Genomic DNA, 22,228 nt, shown 5'->3' on the forward strand with positions numbered 1-22,228 from the left:
TGCATCTGTTGTAATTCTTCTAATCTTCTCTCGTCTTTGATCAACACTTGATTTTATCAAATAAACTTTGGCCAAACAAAAAAATTAAAACTAGATAGAAGTTCATGTTTTATCTTCCCCGCGAGATGTGTATTCAAATAGTTTAAAGCTAGGCTTTATCATGGAAAGTGAAACTCCATTCTTTGTGAGATAAGAACTTAACCAAAATGATCACAAAAAGAAATGTCCTACTCCCTTAAAAACATTTGAGATGATTAAAAAACCATACTGCTAGAATTTCATATACAAGAAGCAAATTAAACAAGCTTGTCCTAGATTAGATTGTTTAGGGACATAATACCCTTGTTGTAGCACAACTATATATTCCCAATCTGAAAATGCATAGCATCATGAGCAATCAGCCTTAATTGTTAGCAGATTGACTGCTCATGATGTTATATCATTTCGTGAAGCTCCAGCGTGCCTTGAACTAAGATTGCCTATCTAAAACCCCCGCCGAGAGTACTTGGAGCCCAATAATCCGCTCCATTGTCACTACCAACTTGTAGTGTGCAAGAGACAGGAACAAGGCATAACCCTCTACTCTTCAAATCCTTCTTTAGTTCATCATCCGAAATCTGACATTGTCACCAAAAAAAAGAAGAAAAAAAAATATCACTAATCTGTTTTGTTACATTTGAATATGAAGAACATTTTGGTGAATTTCTTTTTCTGGCACATTGAAGAACAATAATTAACAATGATCTTATGTTAGTAGAGGCATATCATTGGAACAAGGTGGTATACCAGATCAGGAGCTCCTTTTCTTTTCATGCAGTTATCATTCAACAACTGCACAATAATAACCAAAAGAGCTGAGCATTAGCATTTAATTAAACTTAACAGCTTTATTATCATACTTTAATCTGTATATTTTATTGTGAAGAGTTTAGAGAATAATTAGTAGCTTTTCACTTAAATCCTCTTGCAGTTTATTTTTTTTATGTCATGGACCCGACATAAAGTATACCTGACCAGGGTCATCGGGAAATATACAGCTCTTTTCTCCCTGAACCTAAAAAGAGATAATCTTCATTAATCAACTTGTAAGTACTTCACACTGGAAAAACTACTTTTTGCAATGCTGCAATGTATAACCATGTAGAAATGTAGAATACATGTGCATGCATAGAAAAGAGAGAGAGAAAGAGGGTTGGTGTTGCTTTGGGAAATGAGAAATAGGATTTACAGTTACTCACAGACTGCTGCTGTTGCCTAATGTTTCCTGATCCACTACCCAAGTACGGTGAGCTCAAAGCCTGCATTCAAGGGGAGAAAAAGGAATAAAAAGAGGGAAAAAAATTTAGAAAAAACCAAGAGAATACAAACTTCAACAACTAAAGATGTTAAAGCAAGATGGCGAGATGTATAACTTTAAGTGCGTGCTCTTACTTGTTTTCAGAATATAAAAGAAAAGGGTAGAAGAAACATCACCTCAATTTGATTCTGAAGGAATCTAATGTAGCCAATAGCTTCTAACAAGACAGAAGCTGTGTCAGTCTGCAAAAGAGAACCACACACCCATAACCTTAGTACTCTTCAGGCCTTCTTTAATGTTAAAAGTTGTAAAAAACATCACTAGATGTAAAAAAAGAAGAAATCTTTAACCTGTGTAAAGAACTTACTTTTATGAGTTTCATCATAAAATACTGTTTAAAAAAAAATCGAAGTTTTTTTTTTCTTACTTCCTCCAATTAAGCTAAGCTAAAGAAGGTACAAATTAAGCTAAGTGTATGTATATTAAGAGTATACAGTACATACCTTTCCAAATGGGGAAACTAGCTGGTGAAGAGCTGTTATTCTATCACCTAATTTTTCCTTTCTCACCTGCAGGTAAAAGAATTTGGGAAAGAGCTGTATAAGGACATGGCTTTTTAAGTTTATGATATGGTTCATATATATATATATATCTTTGGATGTAGGAAAATAACATGCGGAGAATCAGACTAGTATGAGAAAAATTAAAGATAATCAAGAAAGACACAAAGGTCAGCCATCAATCATCATTCAACCACAAGGAAAGATAACAGTGTGCCATGTACGTGCTGAATCACCTTGAAAGTAGTAGGAGCTGAAGAGGATTGAATCCTGGCTTTTTTACAAGCCCCACCTGTGGCTGTGCTATTACACTTCAAGAAAAAAGGAAGAAAAATAGAAGCAAAGTGAAAATTTGATATGAGTCACAAGCTGAAAGAATCCAAGTTCAAACAATGGCTGAAAGGAAGGATAATTGTGCCTAAAGTTTAATCAGATTTTAATTAAAAGGAAAACTTATGAAAGACTCTAATTGGGACAAACATTGTTTTTTTTTTCTTTTTTGGTAGGATGGGAAACAAGCCTTTACTCCATAAAAACATCAAACACGAATAGTGACAAAGATCAGTACAGTAATAGATACACACCTCAGAAGAATGTTCAGGTTGAGGATGTCTACCATCTGCCTTGTTTGAAAAATCTAGTATGTTATTACTGCTGAAACTGGTGACACAAGATTTAGGAGAGGATGCTGCCATAACATGAGACCAATTTGTTGGCCTTGTTCCCTGCAATTCTTCATGATTTCCATGATTGTATGCAGCGGCATAAGCACCTTCAGAGATTTCTTGTTTTACATCTACAACAGGTACAGTACTTGATGATGAATACAACACTTGGTCTTCCCAATTCTCTAACTTCTTGTTTTGGAAATGACTTACACCAGATCTATCTTGTTCTCCAACTAGTCCTCCCCTGAAAAATGAAATGAACATTTGTCATAACCTCAAACTTCTTCAACAAAAACATGTACATCAGTTGAGGGCAAAAAAAAAAACTAACTCAAATATAACACAATTTTATTCCAAATTCTGAGGTGGAAAGACTGAAAATAACTCATTGATCCTAACAGAATATTAAGTTACAAAAAAGTTTTAAAAAAAATGTGAGAAAGATCGAGTGACAACCGACAAACACATACAAAGATTTCCAAACCCTTGTAGAATTAAGCTTAAAAACCTATACCAGCGAGAGAAACTCAGATAAAGATAGGTGGTTAAAGAGATGCAAAAACAAGTTGCTAGACAGTGTGTAGGTTAGTGTATAGCTTAATAAGATTTATTCTCAAAATAAATGAATTTACAAGCAAAATGAGGCAGGCAGCAAGCATGCAAATAATCAAGCCCAAGTAGAGAGAGAGAGAGAGATTGCTAAAACCAATGTAAAATAAAAGCAAGGAAAAACCACTGGGCTAGCTAGATGAGTACATGAGTAGTTGGCTCCATGACTCTGGAAGATCTTGGTTATCATTCCAAGTAGTACTCAAAGGAAGTGAAGAGGTAGACGAAGGTAAGTAGTAAGGAAACACAAGTGATGATGACGAAGAAGGCAATAGAGTAGGAGAATTAGGTTGTTCATGAGTTGGTGGTCGCATGTTATTAATGTTCCACCAGTTTGGATTTCCAGCCATCATTTGTTGCACTGGTAAACTTTGCAAAACATGGCCTCTATTCATCTCCTTCAAGCTCTTTTCTCACTTGATCACTGTCTCACTATGTTGATTAGTTTTCCTTGTTTAAGCTCCCTAACATACCTTCACAAAAGGTTTTGGAGCTGACAGTTTCTTTCTATGTTAAGAAAACCTCTTCTATTGAATTTTGATACATGGATGAGAAGCTTTGCTTTTGTTTTCTCTCTTTTTTTTTTGTTTTTTCTGTCTTTATGTTTTCCTTTCCTTTTTCTTTCTTACTTTTTTCTGCTTTTACTTTATCATCACAAAGTAGGGCAGAAAAGGTGGTGCCAGTATTTTCAGAACAAAAGGAGTGGCTTTATTTACTTGGGACTTAGGACCTTAATTTTAGTTAGTATTAGGGTTAAGGGTTTGGTTAGGAATACTATAATGTTTTAGAGATCTTAATTCCAAGACATCGTTCTTCTCTCTTTTCTTCTTTTTAGTTCAATAATTCATGTGAAACAAACAGAATCTCAGTAGCAACAACAATCAATTGAAAATTAAACTGATCACATCTTTAAAAAGCAGGAATTATATTTTGGACTGTTGTATAATGAGCCTGAGGTCCATCACTTTTGATGGGACCAAAATACTCATTGGGCCTGGACGGCTAAGAATTAACAAGGATTATGTTCAAGGATGACTGAATGGTTTGGCATTATATGTGGAGTGCATATCAGCATATCCCCCTTATATATTAGAACAAGTCCAGTGCACATCCTGAACAAGGTGCTAAATAGAAAAGCAATGGCAGAATTTATACCGAAGAAACTATCGTGGGTTTTTTCCCCTAAGGCCCAGATGATCATATATGACCTGTTACTTGATTATGAACATGTCTACGTTAAATCAACACCACATCTCATGTCAAATTAGATTGATCGAGACAAATTAGTATTATTTTTTTTCCGATAAGTACGTATCGAGACAAATTAGTATGTGCCTACCTAAAAGAAGGCAATTCATAATTTTCTTCCTTGACGTGGATGATCTGATTTCGTCCTATTAATATAAAATTAAATTTGAATTTCACAAAATTGCTTGAGTTTTTCTAAAGAACAAAAATGACGCGCAGAGATCAGATATAAGACAAATGTAATGACAAACGGCGAAAACACGGTAATTTGATGTCATCGGAGTCCAAGTTTAGCTACATCATCATGGGCCAACCTCACTGGCTTGGGTTTCCTGCTTATCAGCATATATATAGCTGAAATCCTGGAATATTTATGGTGCTAATGTTGTCTTCCTAGATAATCTTGCAATAATGGTTCACTTCCATTTCTTAACGAGTTAACCTATGAAGTATGAGCTAATACCCTGCACGAGCTTACCAAAAAAAACACACACTCCACGACAGTCTGAAGCATGAGTTTATGTTGCACGAGATATGGGCAGAAGAAACTTTAGCATATTAGGACAAGTAAGATCGAAATTGAAACAAGTTATACTCTCCTCATAGTCTCATATATATAATATGTTAGTTATATTCTTCTCGCTTGCTTAGATTATTGTTTTTGTCCATAACTGAGTAAACATTTTGATACATTCCTAAAGTTTATATTAAAATCTCCTAATTAACAAACAACCTCAATAATCTCGAGACGCTCTACCAAGTTCTATTTGGGAGTTAGGGGAAAAGGGGCCGTACTGCTCAAATCTTTGTCGGGTGCTCTGTGTCTTTGTTAACCGCACCCTTTTTATATAAGAATTTTCTAAGCTATGATTCTTTCTTGAGAAAAAAGACCATTTCGCTCACTGTGATTTAGCAATTTAGCTTCTTGTAGACAAAGGGAGCAGCCTTCTCTCTTGTCGTCACCCTCCCTCACTTAGTGGTGTCAAATGTACTGGGCCGGGCTGGCCCGGCCCTCAAACAATGAAGCCCTCATGCTTTGAGGGCCGGGCCAGCCCTACCCTTATTTACTTCGAGGGCCGGGTCGGGTCGGGCCAATGCTTAAATCTCGAAGCCTTTATCCGCCCCTCAACCCTCTCGAGAGGGCTTGAAGGGCCGGGCTTGAGGGCCAAACGTGAGGGCCGGATCCTATGTTATATATTTGATTTACAAAATAAATTTAGAAACATTAGTTAAAAATAATAAAATCGAATGCACTTCACAATTAAACCTTCAAACTACTAAAAAAACTTATTAAAGTTATATTAGTCAATTAAGATCAATTAAATTCATTTCATAAAATATTATAATGAAATTATAAGGTTGGCAAACTTAATAGATAAACGTTTTTGAAGTGATTTTTAGCATATTAATGTTAAAATGAAATATATTGTAAAATTTTTTATTAAAATACATGTAATAAATGTTGAGGGCCTAATGAGGGCCGGGCTTAAGGGAGGGCTTAAGTTTCGAAGTCTAGGCCCTTACCCTCCCCTCAAAGGCTTGAGGGCCGGGTCGGCCCAGCCCACGAATGTGTGAGGGCCTCATTTTGAGGGCTTTTTCGGCCCATGGGCCGGGTCGGGGCGGGCGGGCTAAGGGTTTGAGGGCCATTTTGACACCCCTACCCTCACTCCCTCACTTATATTCCCTTACTTTAATTGATTAATGTATTACATTTGGTTTTGTTAAATAATCTATAGAGGTACTTACATATAATGACTTAAAATCAATTCTAAAGAACTGGTGTTTTATGAAACTTGGTTTGTCATTTCTATAAAAGTAGAATATTACCATCAAAGATTGTGTCATTTTTGGATCTTCTTATTCACGCTTGTTTGCTGCATTTCATGGACATATTCCTCCTACAGGCTGCAGTCCTGCTTCCCCAGATATGCTCTACTATCTTCCCTACCGTTTGTGATCCCAAGTAGAAATAAGAATACTAAATATAATCCCTACAAGACCCTAATAATTAACACCTTGTTTATCTATTGCATAATCCCTCCATGCTTAAACCTAGAATGGCAGTAAGGGGGATGCGCTAGTTATAATAGTAGCCACTTTATCTTGTAAAGGAGACAAACACAAGTGTTTGTATATGTATATGACCTCCACTTACATTCTTAGGCTTCTTTTTTATCCCTGATACTCTGATAGACAGTATATTTGTTTGAAATCTTCAATTCATCTATATCTAGGGTCTTAGGTATAAGAGCAACTTTGAGGAGTGTGTTACTTTGTATAACATCATCTGTGAAAAATTTCCTTTATATTTTGGTAATCACATCACTAATCAATATATTAAACCCATCATTCCCTTAGATTCTGGTTTGCAGTTGCGTATGCATTAATCCTAATTAAAATATAGTCCTCATTACAAGAAGAATGTTTGGCATTGGCCAGGTTGACATCTTGATGACAGATCTTAGCAAATGACTTCCGTAATCTATAGGATTATTTATTTGATCGGTCACCTAGCTCCAGAGACACAAGAATGACTCACAACACAGTTATCACTTCTCAGCATTTCATGATTTCCAACATTATAAAATCAAATCTCAAACTTCAGACCTATCATGGTTAGGTTGTCTAAACGAATGCACCAAATACGGTTATTCAATTTCAATAGACATTACAATTTCTCTTAAAAAGTATATCTTAGAGATTATTTCACCCTAATTTCTAGGTGTATCCCACCTATATTCTCTCCCCGAGCTTCCTCTATTTATAGAATTGCCCTTATGGAGAAATTGTTGGAAAACTAATATTCCGTTATCTGGTATCCAACAGCAGTAAGATATAGAGCATCAAAAACCAAGGTTTTTTAGACATACCCCCCATTTATAATTGGGAATTAGACATATCCCCCACTCTAATCTTCTTTAGACATGCGCCCGCCCCCGCTCCCTTTAACACCTTGATGCCGGTCAACAAGGTTTCACTGTTAAGTGTTTTTTTTTAAAAGAAAATAAAGAATTGTTTATGTTTTTTACTTGTTTTTTTTTTAAGAAAATAAAGAATTGTTTATGTTTTTGACTTTTTTTTTTTTTTCCTAAAGAAAATAAAAAACTTAGAGTAACAGTTAAAAATTGGTTTTTTTAGGGCATATTCAGTATGCTATCATAGGTGTTTTTTTTTTTTTTTTTTTTTTTTTTTTTTTTTTTTTTAATCGGAAGAAAATAAAAAACCTAGACTATGATCAAACCCTTCATCAATATGTGTGTGTGTGTGTGTGTGGGGGTATGTCTAATTCCCAATTATAAATGAGGGGGTATGTCTAAAAAACCCAAAAACCAATAAGAAAATGCAGTGATATTGTACGTCGAGGGGGTGGCAGCACAATGTCTTGAAGGTGAAATTGTGGTTGGTATAGATGTTGACGGACTCTAGCACACACCTCCCACGATTCAACAACAATGGACTCTACAAAACAGCACTTAAGCAGATCCCTAGAACTCTCAGTTGCACTCTAGCATTAAATTCATAACTGAGAAGAGAAGAGAAATTGTGTGTACTCTAGTGTATTTCGACCAGAGTTCATATATAGAAGAGATAGATGTTGGTGTATATTTATCATGTGCTCGGCCACACACAGAACAACATCTCAATACAATTTCTAGGTCGATCAGCAAGACCTTATTAAGTTCGTTTCCAAGACCTGAATCAGTTCAATATCAAGACCTCAACCAGGTCGATCGATCACCAAGACTTGAATCAGTTCGATATCAAGACCTCAACCAGATCAAATCACCAAGACCTAAATCAGTTCGCTCATCCAAATGAAGAGTCATGTATCGTCCAGATATGTTAAGACCACATTTATGACTCTATCATCAATGCTCATTGAAGTCACCAAATGAATGAATATAATGTGACCTGATAGAAGGGAAGATGAAAAGTCACCAATGAGACTACAAAAGGAGGACGATTGGTCTCCACTCTCCACCTCTTCTATCTCCATCTTCGATCCCACTTGGTACGGTCTCACCTTAAACTACGTCTGACTTGATTCCAGTTTACCGGAGAACTAAATACATAGGCAGCTCACACACACCTGAGTTCAGTCAAAGACCTAATTCAATCCCACTTCCCTACTTGTAAGGCTAGCTAATCACTAAATATAGCCTTTACAATAGAGACAAACAAAAATCAAATCCACTAATCACGCATTCGTGATTAAGGGAATTGTGCACAAAATAAAACGTGGTTTTAGACTAAGTCTTAATAATATTTAATACAAAGAAAGAAAATGCCCACAAAGGTTTGCAAAAACAAGCCCATTCCCACACCCCACGTGATGCTCAATTAGGTGGGGTTGGATCGGATCCCACAATGGGCTTGGCCTCTGTAACGAATTTATAATTGGGAATTATACATACCCCCCACTCTAATCTTCTTTAGACATGCGCCCACCCCCGCCCCCGCCCCTTTTAACACCTTGATGTCGGTCAACAAGGTTTGACTGTTAAGTTTTTTTTTTTTTTTGTTAAAAAAAAAAGAAAATAAAGAATTGTTTATGTTTTTACTTGTTTTTTTTTAAAGAAAATAAAGAATTGTTTAATTATGTTTTTGACTTTTTTTTTTTCCTAAAGCAAATAAAAAACTTAGACTAACAGTTAAAAATTGGTTTTTTTAGAGGGCATATTTGGTATTCTATCATAGGTGTTTTTTTTTTTTTGTTTTTTTTTTTTTTTTTTATCGAAAGAAAATAAAAAATCTAGACTAACAGTCAAACCTTGTTAACCGGCATCAAGGTGTTAAAGTGTGTGTGTGTGTGTGTGTGTGTGTGTGGTATCCCAATTATAAATGAGGGGGTATGTCTAAAAAACCCAAAAACCAATAAGAAAATGCAGTGATATTGTACGTCGAGGATTGTGGCAGCACAATGTCTTGAAGGTGAAATTGTAGTTGGTATAGATGTTGACAGCCTCTGGCACACACCTCCCAGGTGTCACACCCCAAATTTTCAGAAAATTAAAAATAGGGAATTATCCACACCCTATTCCATCTTCTGAAAATCCAGGATGAAACAAAACCCTAATAACCCATTATCAACCACAATATTAAAATATGAGGTCAAATTAAAACCAAACGAACAACTCTTAATGTACAAATTCAAGAATTTACTACACCACTCTGTTACATCTATTTCAAATCAAGACTTTATACTTCATAAAACTTATACCAGTAAGACTCCAAGAGCGAATCCCAATCAAGCGTCTTCATCCGCTGCATTCCACCATCTATGTTTCCAAGAACACACCCACGTTGCAAAACAAAGCAAACATGGGTCAGTAAATTGAATTTGCTGGTATGCGTAAGACTAAAAATATAAAATAGTTTCATACTTTAATTATTCAAACAACACTTTATATGTACCCATAACTTAACCATTCTCAACTTGAAAGACGGGTAGTTCCGTCATTTCAACCGGCATAGTTTCTTCCCAAGCAAGTCATCTATTATATTAACTCATTATAATAACTTAGTAATTGAATTAAATCTTACCGATATCCACTACTGTATAAGGGTAGGACAGCGTCCATGCACAAAATATTATTAAGTCCTACCTTCCTGCAAAACAAAGTTAGGTTTCCCAAACCTAAACATTTAATTCGTTCATCTACTTCTCTCACCATAACCATGAGAATATACAATCTGACATAATATATCACCCCACCGTATCAATTATATCACGTTAACAATATTTACATTCCTTCGTAAGAAATCATATGTATCATATCATAATACACAACTAATCATATCCAATAACTCGCTCATACATAAAGCCAATATTTTTCTTTAAAACCACTCGTCTATTTATGAGAACGAGAAGAATCACAACCAGGGAGTACATTCATCCCTCGTGAGTATCAACTCACACAAACCACATAAACATTTCTCATTAGAAATCATATACATCATAATATATAAATATTCATATGCAAAAACTCCATCACACGTAAAATCAATATTTTATTTTGCTTATTAATTATCTCGTTGACTCCTTTATTAAAAGACACAGCCCAACCTTTAGTTCCTACTCCACGATTTTCACTACACACATTTGCCAAATCACACATATCTGTGTGTCTCACTCACACCGAGTACCACTACAAGACATATGTCCCAAGCGGGGATATCGCTCTAGGAAACATATTTTCATCTTGTAAACTCGTAACTTGTGAGTCACAGCCATCTCTGGGCTTCCCATCCAAACAATCACAAAGCCTCTTTTGGGCATAACAAAATATCAGGTCATTCATGGCACATTCAATGAACTTAGGTCATTCCCGCCACATTCAAGGAATACCCATCATAACACTAACAGGTCATTCATGGCACATTCAATGAATACCTTGGGTCATTCCTGCCATATTTAAGGAATACCCACCTACATTCTCGTACATTCAAGGAATACAGCCAACCCGCAAGGTGAATGTCTTAGTTCCTCTCTAAGGCGGCTTTTCACATGACATCATTAGTCATAAACATTTCATTTCTTTTCATCAAAGAGGTGTGGAGAGATCTAAAGATGTGGGAAAACACATTAAATTTTCACCGGACACTTTTACACCGGATTTTAACACTCAAGAGTTCTCAGTTAATATAATATTTTCATTACAAAACAAACATCGTCTCAAACAATAATTCATTACTAAAGATTTCAAACACAAAAATAATCAACTCACCTCATTATCAATTATATAAATCTTAGATATCAAAAAGTTCAATCATAAATAACGTATTAGTTAAATGTCTCGAGAATACATTTTAAACAACCACAATCACGTACACAATTAAGTACTAACATTGTATACATATAGTTATCACAATAACTAATAACTAATATATAATATAGTATAGTATAGTGTAGTGGCTACACTTTTGCTCAAAGCCGCCTACGTATCCAAATCTTTCAAGATTGGAATCAAACCTTCGTAGTTCTTATCAGCCACATAGTCAATGCTATAGTTTTTTCTATATTCATCCAAATGACATGTAACTTAATTATTTAGAAACTAGGGTATGTAGACATACTTTTTCATATATAACTCGAAGTCCCAACTGTTTCGACCCCCACCTACGTGGCGAACGTCCATTGGTAGGAATCTCCACTTTATTCGTTTAATCGACAGGGATAAAGCCCAATTTGCAATACCATGAATCGATGTACAGGCCCATTAACTCATGTGTCTAAGGTTGAACCTTAGCCACATGGCTTGCCACTAATGTACGTTAATTTATGTCCAGATTCATTTCTTATCAAAAGAGATAATTATCAGTTGAGAGTTATATTCTATCACAATGACTCAAGCTACAAGAATACTTGAGCTACAAGGATTCTCTACTCTACCTATATAAATACCAAACTATTTTTCATTCAGAACTACGTTCTTGAGACTTGATCCCATTGATAATTTGGGTACGTAGGCAACCGCAAAGTACAGTCTCATCATTCCCCCGATCACCATCATTTTTCCAATTACTTTTCTACGTTCTTCATCTCTTTTATCAACACTTGATGTTTTGATCATATCTGGTCGAAACATAATTGGCGCCGTCTGCGGTTCTTATGCAAAACCGACAATCACGTTCTACAAAAGTTATGACGAATACTCGACGAGCCTAAGTTCTCGATGCACTTCGGCGATCGTCGGCGAATGATAGGTTCAGTTAAATGTTATTGCCTCCTATTCCTTTTCAACATCCGATTGCATACGACGGCTACCCGTTCCATCGATCGCCAAATTATTCAAAGACGAAGTTATTGCCTCGGCGATTTCTTCATCATCTATTGCGGATAATGTCCGTCATATGTCTCGAGGCATTCTTGTATTGAAAATATTACACGGCCTTGTTTCATCTTTGTCGGGCGTCTTAAGCTTATTTCAAAGAAGGAATAGTCGAAGTTTATACTTGTCGAATATCCATTTGCGCAAAAGTTTTTCAGCGTCTACGGATCGAGTCGCGAGAATGGAAAAGTTACCTTAGCATTTACAACATTGTCTCTGACACTCATACAATTAAACAGAGACAAACTTTGGTTTTGCTAATGACTGATTTTCTTATTAATGATATTCCTATGTCGAAAGCATTACTCGATGAGGAAAACGTCGATCTCTAATTGTCATTACCTCCCGGGGGCGATGACTTGAAATATTTATCGGATATATCAGCTACTTGCTAGATTTACAGCGATAGTTAAGCATAATAAGTCCGCCTCCGGTCTTGTTTGTGTCATCTTGACGTTGAATGAAGACATAATTGAGAGATCTCTACATTGGGGATTTAACGCGTCAAATAATATGGCCGAGTCCGAAACTGTCATTTGTGGTATACGCACAACTCTTCAGCTGGGGGCTACTAAGTTACGATTAATTATTCTAAGTTAGTTGTTAGCCAATTTGAATGATAATATGCGGCTTGCAATGATAGAATGGACGTTTATTTAGACTTCGTTCAACGAATTGTATGAAATTTTATATCTATCATTATTGTAAAGTATCCGCGTTATGATGTAAGGCATCATGATTCTATCGCATACTTATTCGTGGAAAATCAAGTCGTCACTGTTATGACAACACTGGGTTAACCACTTATGCTGTAAGATGATTCCAACGAGCTTGGCACTGATAATGTCTCGGTATCTACCGATGACAATCATGTAGCTGACGATGCTCAGGAATTCCTGATGACGAAAAACTCTATCACAGCAGCACAAGTCTCAATCCTATCCTTCGTTGTTTGGGGAAAACGAACAATTTACTAGGCCTCAAAGAAATTCATTCAGGACTATGTGAACACCACTCCCGGGGGCGAAGTCTCGCTCACATAGCAATGACCCAATGGTATTGGTGGTCATACATGCCAAAGGATGTTAAGCGTTTGTCCAAGAAGTGTGTGCCTTATCAAACACATGATATATGATATGGGTCAACTTCCCGCGACGAAGCGTCATCCAATCCATAAACCTTGGTCATTTGCGAAATGGGGCCTTGACATTGTTGGTTTATTTCCGATACCGACGGCGGTGTTCGTTTAACGCTCGTCGCAACAAATTATTTTACTAAGTGAGCGAACAAAATTAACAAGTTGAACGAAAAACCGGACAAAAATTTGTTAGTCTGTTTCCAGTTCAATTGTTTCTTTTCTGTTATTATCTTTGCACTTTTCAAGATTTGGTGATTGTTTCGACCAGATATGATCAAAACATCAAGTGTTGATAAAAGAGACGAAGAACGTAGAAAAGTAATTGGAAAAATGATGGTGATCGGGGGAATGATGAGACTGTACCTTGCGGTTGCCTACGTACCCAAATTATCAATGGGATCAAGTCTCAAAAACGTAGTTCTGAATGAAAAATAGTTTGGTATTTATATAGGTAGAGTAGAGAATCCTTGTAGCTCAAGTATTCTTATAGTTTGAGTCATTGTGATAGAATATAACTCTCAATTGATAATTATCTCTTTTGATAAGAAATGAATCTGGACATAAATTAACGTACATTAGTGGCAAGCCATGTGGCTAAGGTTCAGCCTTAGACACATGAGTTAATGGGCCTGTACATCGATTCATGGTATTGCGAATTGGGTTTTAGCCACGTCGATTAAGCGAATAAAGTGGAGATTCCTACCAATGGACGTTAAGCCACGTAGGTGGGGTCGAAACATCGCCCCTCTTTGGCATGCGAACAAAGTTCATATGGCAAAGAAAAGAAAATGAGCGGAATGTATAGCGAAGTGTCGTCGCGAAAAGAAATAATTGGAAAATTGACTGTCAAAAAAAAATCGGGAATTATCAGGAACGAAATAATGTCAAACTAACGTATACGGGATGTAATGTAGTTAAATAAAAGATGGCCGAAAATGCACAGAAAAAATAAAAAATGCACAGAAATAAAATTGCAAAAGAAATTGATTGGAAAAAGCAGACGAACGCGGCGTCACATAATAATACGAAATTTGAATTCGACGATGCGTGCCAATGGAATAGCGATACTTGGATTATACCGTTGAAAATTAAACGTAGGGGTAGTTTAGTAATAATAGTAATAAAAGGAAGTTAAATACGAATTGGACTCAAAGTATTCGGATGAGATAAGAAGTTGGATTAGAATTCAGAATAGATAAGAATTCGGATTAGATAAGAATCCAACCAGCAACCATCAACCAGCAATATAAAACTAGATCTAAAAAATATTATGTAAGTGCCGGCTAAACTCCATATGCAAAACAATAGACGGAAAAAACTAAGTAGAGGCCAGTGGTTCAAGTCAAGCCTAGCGTGGTGCTGGCAGTGGATTGGTTCAAGGTCGTAATCCACGGGATCAACATAAGCTTCTCTTGGTCGGTCAGAGCTCATGTTACATTAGAACTTGGACTTGTGTGGGTGACACATGGTTTGGAGTAATTTATTTGGGTGAGTTGGAATTGAGAACAATCCAAATTAGTGAAGACTTTGGATTTTAGTGTAATACACATAGCTTGGATTAATTTATTTGGGGGAAATTGAGGATGCAAGCTTCGGAGCAAAAACAGCAGCAGCTCTTGTCACGAGACATAAAAAGTTCGTCAACAAGAAGATTATTAAGAAGCTGCATTAGAAGATATAGCAAGAGTAACAACAGCGCGATCTCGTTTCAAGGGATTGATAAATTTGATACATTGTTGGCCGATGAGAAAAAACGACAGATTTACTAGCAATTAGTTTCATCACAAGAAGACACGTCAGCGATGGCCAAGAAGGAAGTGGAGGTGGTCAAACAAATACCCAAAACTACATACGATGGGAAGACAATGAATACAAATATGGGAGGATGGAGTCCACGTTTATTTTTTGTTATGGTTATGGTCGCACTGCTGTTGTTCTTGGTGATCTATGGAAATCTTTGGCTATACGTTGTACCACTAGCTCTTGGTACTTGGTTCCTACAATCAAGAGTAAGGACTTGAGATCGAGTGGACTATGCAAGAAGGTTGAGATCGAAAAAGATGGATTTAGTGATCGATTTAACCATGCAGTTGAAATAGAGCATGGTTTTACAATTAAGTCTATACTGGAATTTTGTTGTACTACGAGATGTCGGTAATATCGAATTGGATATGCAACTAAAGATTGACCGGCATAATCTAGGTCAGGATTGATCAGTTTCAAATTGGATCTGCTAGGATATTAAGCTCAAATTGTTGGGTTTCGATCAAAATTGAATTTGGGCTGCCGAAGAAGACGGAAAAAAGTTGGGAGAATATGATAAAGCGGTGTCAAAGAATTTCGACAGCATGAAACAGGTATGTTAGTATTTTTTATCAGTTATCTTAAAATTTTGGTTAAGTCTGAAAAACTGACGAAAAGATTTGTATTTTTGTTGCAGGTTGAAACGGAGGAATTACGAGCAAAAGATATTAACGAAAAATTTCGAGTGGCAAGATCTCAATGCCTTAGAAAAAATAAAGAAATTTGAAGAAAGGTTTCGTTGAAAGAGTGGCAATGCAATGCCTTAGAAAAATAATGAATCGCGAAGATAGTTAACCGAAAGTGCTAAAGCGGCGAATGTGGATTCGAAGAAAAAACGAAGATTTAATCGGCGACCGTAAGATAATTGACGAGACAATTGATTAGGTAATTGTGTGAATGTAATACCATAGAGCTAAAACTTCTTTTGATGAAAAATAAATAAAAATAAAGTATGTGTTTGCTATTGAATGTTGTTGTTGTGACGGATAACATACACGTGGAAACCCCGACAATGTTGTTGATTTATGTAGTTGAAATGAAATAGAGAGCGAGGCGCCCCAATGCTAACTTTAAGCTTGCAAAATTAGATTGGCGAAAAAATGCTCCGGCAGCGAAACCCATTTAAAGCGAAGCGGGGGTAACTTCATCGGATGTTGACATAAGCGAGTAACCGACTAAAAAGCGGCGTAAAATCGTTCAACTTAGGCGAAATTAAGCGTGGTAATTTCGCCGATTTTGTTATAGCGATAGTAACTAAGCGAAGCAATGGCGTTCAACTTAGATCGACGGCTAAACGCGGTAACCGTCCGATTTTGTCGGGCGATAGTAATGACTAAACGAGAAATGAACGGCGTTCAAACTTAGACCCGGCTAAGCTAAATGCGGTATCGTCGGATTTTGTAAATAACGATAAACGACTACAGGACTAGGCGTAAAAGCGTTCAACTTAGGACCATCTAAATTAAACGCGTGGTAATTTCGGCCGATTTTAATAAATAGCGATAGTAACGAACTAAGTGGCGTAAAAGCGTTCAACTAGAGGACGAAATTAAACGCGTGGTAATTTCGCGGATTTTGTTTAGCGATAGTAACGAACTAAAAGCGGCGTAAAAGCGTTCAAACTTAAACCGACGGCTAAGCGTGGTAACCGTCCGATTTTGTCGTAACGATAATAACGATTAAGCTAAGCGTAAAAGCGTTCAACAGGTTTGTGAAATTAAACATAGTAATTTCGTCCGATTTTAAATAGCGATAGTAGCGAACTAAGTGGCGTAAAAGCGTTCAGACCCATTGGCGAAATTAAGCGTGGTAATTTCGTCCGATTTTGTTGTAGCGATAGTAACGACTAAGCGAGCGTAACAGAGTTCAACTTAGAGTGACAAAGCTAAACGCGGTAACTTCGTCAGATTTTGTCGTAACAATAGTAACGAACTAAGCGAGCGTAAAAGCGTTCAAACTTAGACTGACGAAGCTAAACGCGGTAACTTCGTCAGATTTTGTCATAACGATAATAACGACTAAGCGAGCGTAAAAGCGTTCAACTTAGACTGATGAAATTAAACGTGGTAATTTCGTCAGATTTTGTCGTAGCGATAGTAACGAACTAAGTGAGCGTAAAAGCATTCAACTTAGACTGATGAAATTAAACTTGGTAATTTTGTCAGATTTTGTTGTAGCGATAGTAACGAACTAAAAAGAAAGCATAAAAGCGTTCAAACTTTCGACGGTTAAACGCGGTAACCGTCACGATTTTTGTCGTAACGATAATAACGCGACTAAGCTAACGTAAAAGCGTTCAACTTAGGTGAAATTAAACGTAGTAATTTGCCGATTTTGTAAATAGCGATAGTAACGAACTAAGTGAGCATAAAAGCGTTCAACTTAGACCCGACGAAATTAAACGTGGTAATTTAGCGGATTTTTGTTATAGCGATAGTAACGACTAAGCGAGCATAAACGGCGTTCAACTTAGGTCGACGAAGCTAAGCGTGGTAACCGTCCGGATTTTATCGTAACGATAGTAACGAACTAAAGCGGCGTAAAAGCGTTCAACTTAGGGACCCGAAATTAAGCGTGGTAATTTCGCCGGATTTTGTTAAAAGCGATAGTAACGACTAAAAGCCGGCGTAAAAGCGTTTAACTTACTTAGGCGAAATTAAACGCGTGGTAATTTTCGCCGATTTTGTCGTGTAGCGATAGTAACGAACTAAGTCGGTAAAAGCGTTCAACTTAGGATCGACGAAATTAAACGTGGTAATTTTGCGGATTTTTTGTTGTAGCGATAGTAACGAACTAGCAGAATAGCGTTCAACTTAGAGACCCATTTAAACTAAATGCGGTAACCGTCAAATTATGTCGAGCCATAATAATGTTGTGATAGAAACATAATTATACCATTATAACTGAAGTGAAAGAAAGACTGTATTGATTACTGTTTCGACCCCCACCTACGTGGCGAACGTCCATTGGTAGGAATCTCCACTTTATTCGTTTAATCGACAGGGCTAAAGCCCAATTCGCAATACCATGAATCGATGTACAGGCCCATTAACTCATGTGTCTAAGGTTGAACCTTAGCCACATGGCTTGCCACTAATGTACGTTAATTTATGTCCAGATTCATTTCTTATCAAAAGAGATAATTATCAGTTGAGAGTTATATTCTATCACAATGACTCAAGCTACAAGAATACTTGAGTTACAAGGATTCTCTACTCTACCTATATAAATACCAAACTATTTTTCATTCAGAACTACGTTCTTGAGACTTGATCCCATTGATAATTTGGGTACGTAGGCAACCGCAAGGTACAGTCTCATCATTCCCCCGATCACCATCATTTTTCCAATTAATTTTCTACGTTCTTCGTCTCTTTTATCAACACTTGATGTTTTGATCATATCTGGTCGAAACACCAACCTCAGCCCATCTAGAAGAAAACTTAAGTTGAAAACGGTAAAAATCTTAATTTTTCAGCAAACTAGATTTCTAACGGACTATCTTCCGAATGGGACAACTCTTTCCACAGGTGTCCAAATACATCGAGGCTTTTTGTGTTGAAAAGCTAACACACAGAACTTATTTTTTTATGTTTTACAAAAATACTCAATCTCATTCTATGTATACGAAAACTAGGTTAGAACACAGAAACTGATTTCTGACGCACTGTTTTCTGCCAGTCAAACTTCCAGGCATCATATATACCTCCACAGACCTCAGAATATGATGAGGCCAATTGAGTTAGAAAGAAGACTTATAAAACTCACATTTTCATGTTTTACAAAAACTCTAACTCTCTCCCTAGCTTTATGTAATTTGTGATCAAACCCTATGTAAAAAACTGTTTTTTTACTAATAGAATTTCTAACGCATATAATTGTTGACGTCATATCGTTTCCGTCACTCATCCAAATTAAGTGAGGCTCACTGCGTCGAATAAATGACTCTCTAAGATTTCATTAGGTTTTGGTTTCGCACAAATCTACAAAGTATAGTGTCCTATACACTTCCTACAATGCAACATATACAGAATATGTGCACAAACAGTTATCATATATTGAAGTCAGTTTTCATAATCTTAAGCACGAGTATGAACTTGGGTCAAAGTATGAGGTTATACCTCTATAAGTCTAGATTCTAATGGTTTTGGAATCAACACAAAAGAGTAAATATTTTATTTTATATTATTTTATTACTGCAGACTGCTCAGTTTCAGTCCCAGTTTCTGCATCAGACTTCAACTTAAATTTCAGTATGCAAAACGACTAGATATGAAATTTTACAAAACACGAAAATTGTAGATATGCGTGTCTACAGTAGACAGCCGTTGAATTCATATCAAAAAGATCAAAAACAAATTTTCTATGCTTAAATTACTAAGAACAGTTCTGAAATTCTGAAAATCAAAATCCTATAACGTGAATCTAATAACTTCACATCATTCAAAACAGTTGCAGGCCTATATAATACTACCAATCAATCAATAAACACATGGTTTACTCACTACCGTATACAAGTACTCCTGAACACAACAACACCTATATATCAAAGCTAAACTTTTGGTGCCAGTAACTCAATATACTGAAAGTCTCTGATTAAACAAATAATTTCTATCTCAAAGTTCTATATCATTATAGAGAATTAAATACGCAACTAATCTAAACCATAGTAATAAATCAATTATATAAAAATAAGGTTTAGACTACTCACCCGAAATTGAATTTGCAAAAGAATACCCATATATGTTTCCTTTTCTCCAATCCCTTTTCTTCTTCTTCCCCTTCTCTTTATGTCTTTCAATCAAAAATATTCTTTTTAATGGAGGCTAGGGTTTTATTTTTGAATAATGAAAATTTTACAGAGAAAATTCGCAGGTATTGTTTATTCAATGTTTTAAGTCTGTTTAAGTTAACCTATGGGCCTCAAATGGGTCTAAAAACACCCAAGGTCCATACCTATATGAATGGGTATATTTTAACAATGTTTTCAAGCCCAAAAATGATTCTAAAATACTCACACAAGTTCTAACAAACAATTCATGTAAAAATAATTTTGAAAAATCAACAACAACCAAACAAATTCTAGAACAAGCTAGACTTCATAATATAATAGTTATTTTCAATTCAAATAATGTAATTTATGTTGTTTAAAAATTGGGGTTGTTATACCAGGATTCAACGACAACAAACCCTGCAAAACAACACTTAAGCAGATCCCTAGAACTCTCAGTTTCACTCTAGCATTGTGTGTACTCTAGTGTCTTTCAACCAGAGTACATTCATATATAGAAGAGATAGATGTTGGGGGGGGAGAAGGGTTGTATATTTATCATGTGCTCAGCCACACACAAAACAACATCTCAATACAATTTCTAGGTAGATCGGCAAGACCTTATTAAGTTTGTGTCCAAGACCTGAATCAGTTCGATATCAAGACCTCAATCAAGTCGATCACCAAGACCTGAATCAGTTCGCTTATCCAAATGAAGAGTCATGTATCGTCCAGATATGTTAAGACCACATTTATGACTCTATCATCAATGCTCATTGAAGTCACCAAATGAATGAATATAATGTGACCTGACAGAAGGGAAGATGAAAGGTCACCAATGAGACTACAAAAGGAGGACGATTGGTCTTCACTCTCCACCTCTTTCATCTCCATCTACGATCCCACTTAGTACGGTCTCACCTTGAACTACGTCTGACTTGATTCCAGTTTACTGGATAACTAGATACGTAGGCAACTCACACAGACCTGAGTTCAGTCAAAGACCTAATTCAATCCCACTTCCCTACTTGTAAGGCTAATCACTAAATATAGCCTTTACAATAGAGACGAACAAAAATCAAATCCACTAATCACGCATTCGTGATTAAGGGAATTGTGCACAGAATAAAACGTGGTTTTAGACTAATTAAGTCTTAATAATATTTAATACAAAGAAAGAAAATGCCCAAATATCTCTCTATTGTATGGGACTGAATATGAGAGCACCCACTTATCTCTCTACAACAATATGGGACTGAAGCCCTACACATGAGTGTAGTAGAAAGAATAGGTCATGGGTTCAAGCTAGCCCAAGCAAAAACATTTTCATACATATTTAAAAATAACCGACTTATGTTTTTATAACAAAAATTGACTTAGTATTAACGCTCATGTTTCTAAGAAGTCCTGTGTTCAATTCCTACCATATGAAGTTGCATAAAAATTAAATAAGTGCACACCTATATTTATTTTCAGCATGTCTCGCTGAGAGTCTCGTCCCGCTGAGGGCCGGAGACTGTTGAGATTATTCCATCTCAATTTCTAAATATGTCTCACACATATTCTCTCTCCAAGCCTCGTCTCATAATCATAAAATTTGTCTCTCTATAAATTCAAGGTTCTGGAGAAATTGATAGCATATGAATCAATTAAAATAGAAGATATATATCAGTCAATGCGTCATACTATGCCTTGGAGTCATGCCTTGCTAACTTAAACATAAAATATCCCAATTTAATGACAAAAGTTAACAAGCTTACAAGCAGAAGTACACACGTGGAATGCCATATGAAAAGAAGAAGATGTGCTTCTTTTCTCAATGTCGTCTTTGCCTTGAATTAACTTTTCATTTGAAAAGAAAAAGTGTGCTAGCTAGTCAAAAGTGAGTCGATCTATATAGCTTCCTTGGAGCAAGTCTGCATGCACTGTCAACGCTTTTAGTACATCCTTACAAGCAAGACACAGGAGAGAAAGAGATGCGAGAGGTCTGCCCTGTGATGGTTGTAGACTTGTAGTTGTATATTTGTATACATGAATCCCATTTTACCATGTGGTTATTATACATGTCCTTGTCGATAGCACCATAGACATGAATTCTGTATTATGTGCAACCATAATATAATTCTGTTCCAAGTCACCAACAAAAAGGAGCACTACTTCTAAATGGTAATGTTTACAAGTGCAAAGCAGATTTTAGGGAGGTGAGAGTTTGTACCCAGAACCTATGTTTTAACATAAAGTCCATAAGGCAGCTCATCAATTCAAGAACTGTTTAGATGGATAAGCATGTGTTCCTTCATAA

The 22,228-nt window shown here is 36.3% G+C and overlaps 1 protein-coding gene and 1 long non-coding RNA gene across 6 annotated transcripts; one reads left to right on the forward strand and one right to left on the reverse strand.

The window, feature by feature from the left end:
* Positions 1-207: 207 nt before the first annotated feature.
* Positions 208-3,838, reverse strand: LOC147511410 (basic helix-loop-helix (bHLH) DNA-binding superfamily protein). Of its 5 annotated transcripts, none has more exons than XR_015219371.1 (9): positions 3,282-3,710; positions 2,442-2,769; positions 2,094-2,168; positions 1,801-1,866; positions 1,474-1,539; positions 1,229-1,298; positions 1,010-1,054; positions 787-831; positions 208-617 (listed from the first exon to the last, which is right to left on the reverse strand). XR_015219371.1 is itself a non-coding variant. In XM_086603121.1 (9 exons), the coding sequence occupies exons 1-9, from the start codon at positions 3,527-3,529 to the stop codon at positions 480-482; spliced, it is 1,071 nt and encodes a 356-aa protein (XP_086459247.1). In that variant the 5' UTR covers positions 3,530-3,838; the 3' UTR covers positions 208-479. The 5 variants fall into 5 exon arrangements, 3 of the variants coding, with proteins under 3 accessions (XP_086459247.1, XP_086459248.1, XP_086459249.1); XR_015219370.1 differs by having other exon boundaries at positions 1,010-1,048; positions 3,282-3,665; XM_086603121.1 differs by having other exon boundaries at positions 1,239-1,298; positions 3,282-3,838.
* Positions 3,839-14,838: 11,000 nt separating this feature from the next.
* Positions 14,839-16,124, forward strand: LOC147511411 (uncharacterized). The gene is made up of 2 exons (XR_015216989.1): positions 14,839-15,709; positions 15,793-16,124. It is a non-coding gene; the product is annotated as an uncharacterized LOC147511411 (long non-coding RNA).
* The last annotated feature ends 6,104 nt before the right edge of the window (positions 16,125-22,228 follow it).

Source organism: Coptis chinensis, chromosome 3, assembly GCF_015680905.1.
Source record: "Coptis chinensis isolate HL-2020 chromosome 3, ASM1568090v1, whole genome shotgun sequence".
Taxonomy (NCBI): Eukaryota; Viridiplantae; Streptophyta; class Magnoliopsida; order Ranunculales; family Ranunculaceae; genus Coptis; species Coptis chinensis.

What these genes read in the sequence shown, in the direction of transcription:
- LOC147511410 (XM_086603121.1), bottom strand. Translation starts at nt 3,529, where the DNA reads ATGAATAGAGGCCATGTTTTGCAAAGTTTACCAGTGCAACAAATGATG. An exon ending in AACCTGAACATTCTTCTGAG is followed by an intron (nt 2,169 to 2,441) that starts GTGTGTATCTAT and finishes TTTTTCTTGAAG; the next exon opens with TGTAATAGCACAGCCACAGG. An exon ending in TTAGGCAACAGCAGCAGTCT is followed by an intron (nt 1,055 to 1,238) that starts GTGAGTAACTGT and finishes ATCTCTTTTTAG; the next exon opens with GTTCAGGGAGAAAAGAGCTG.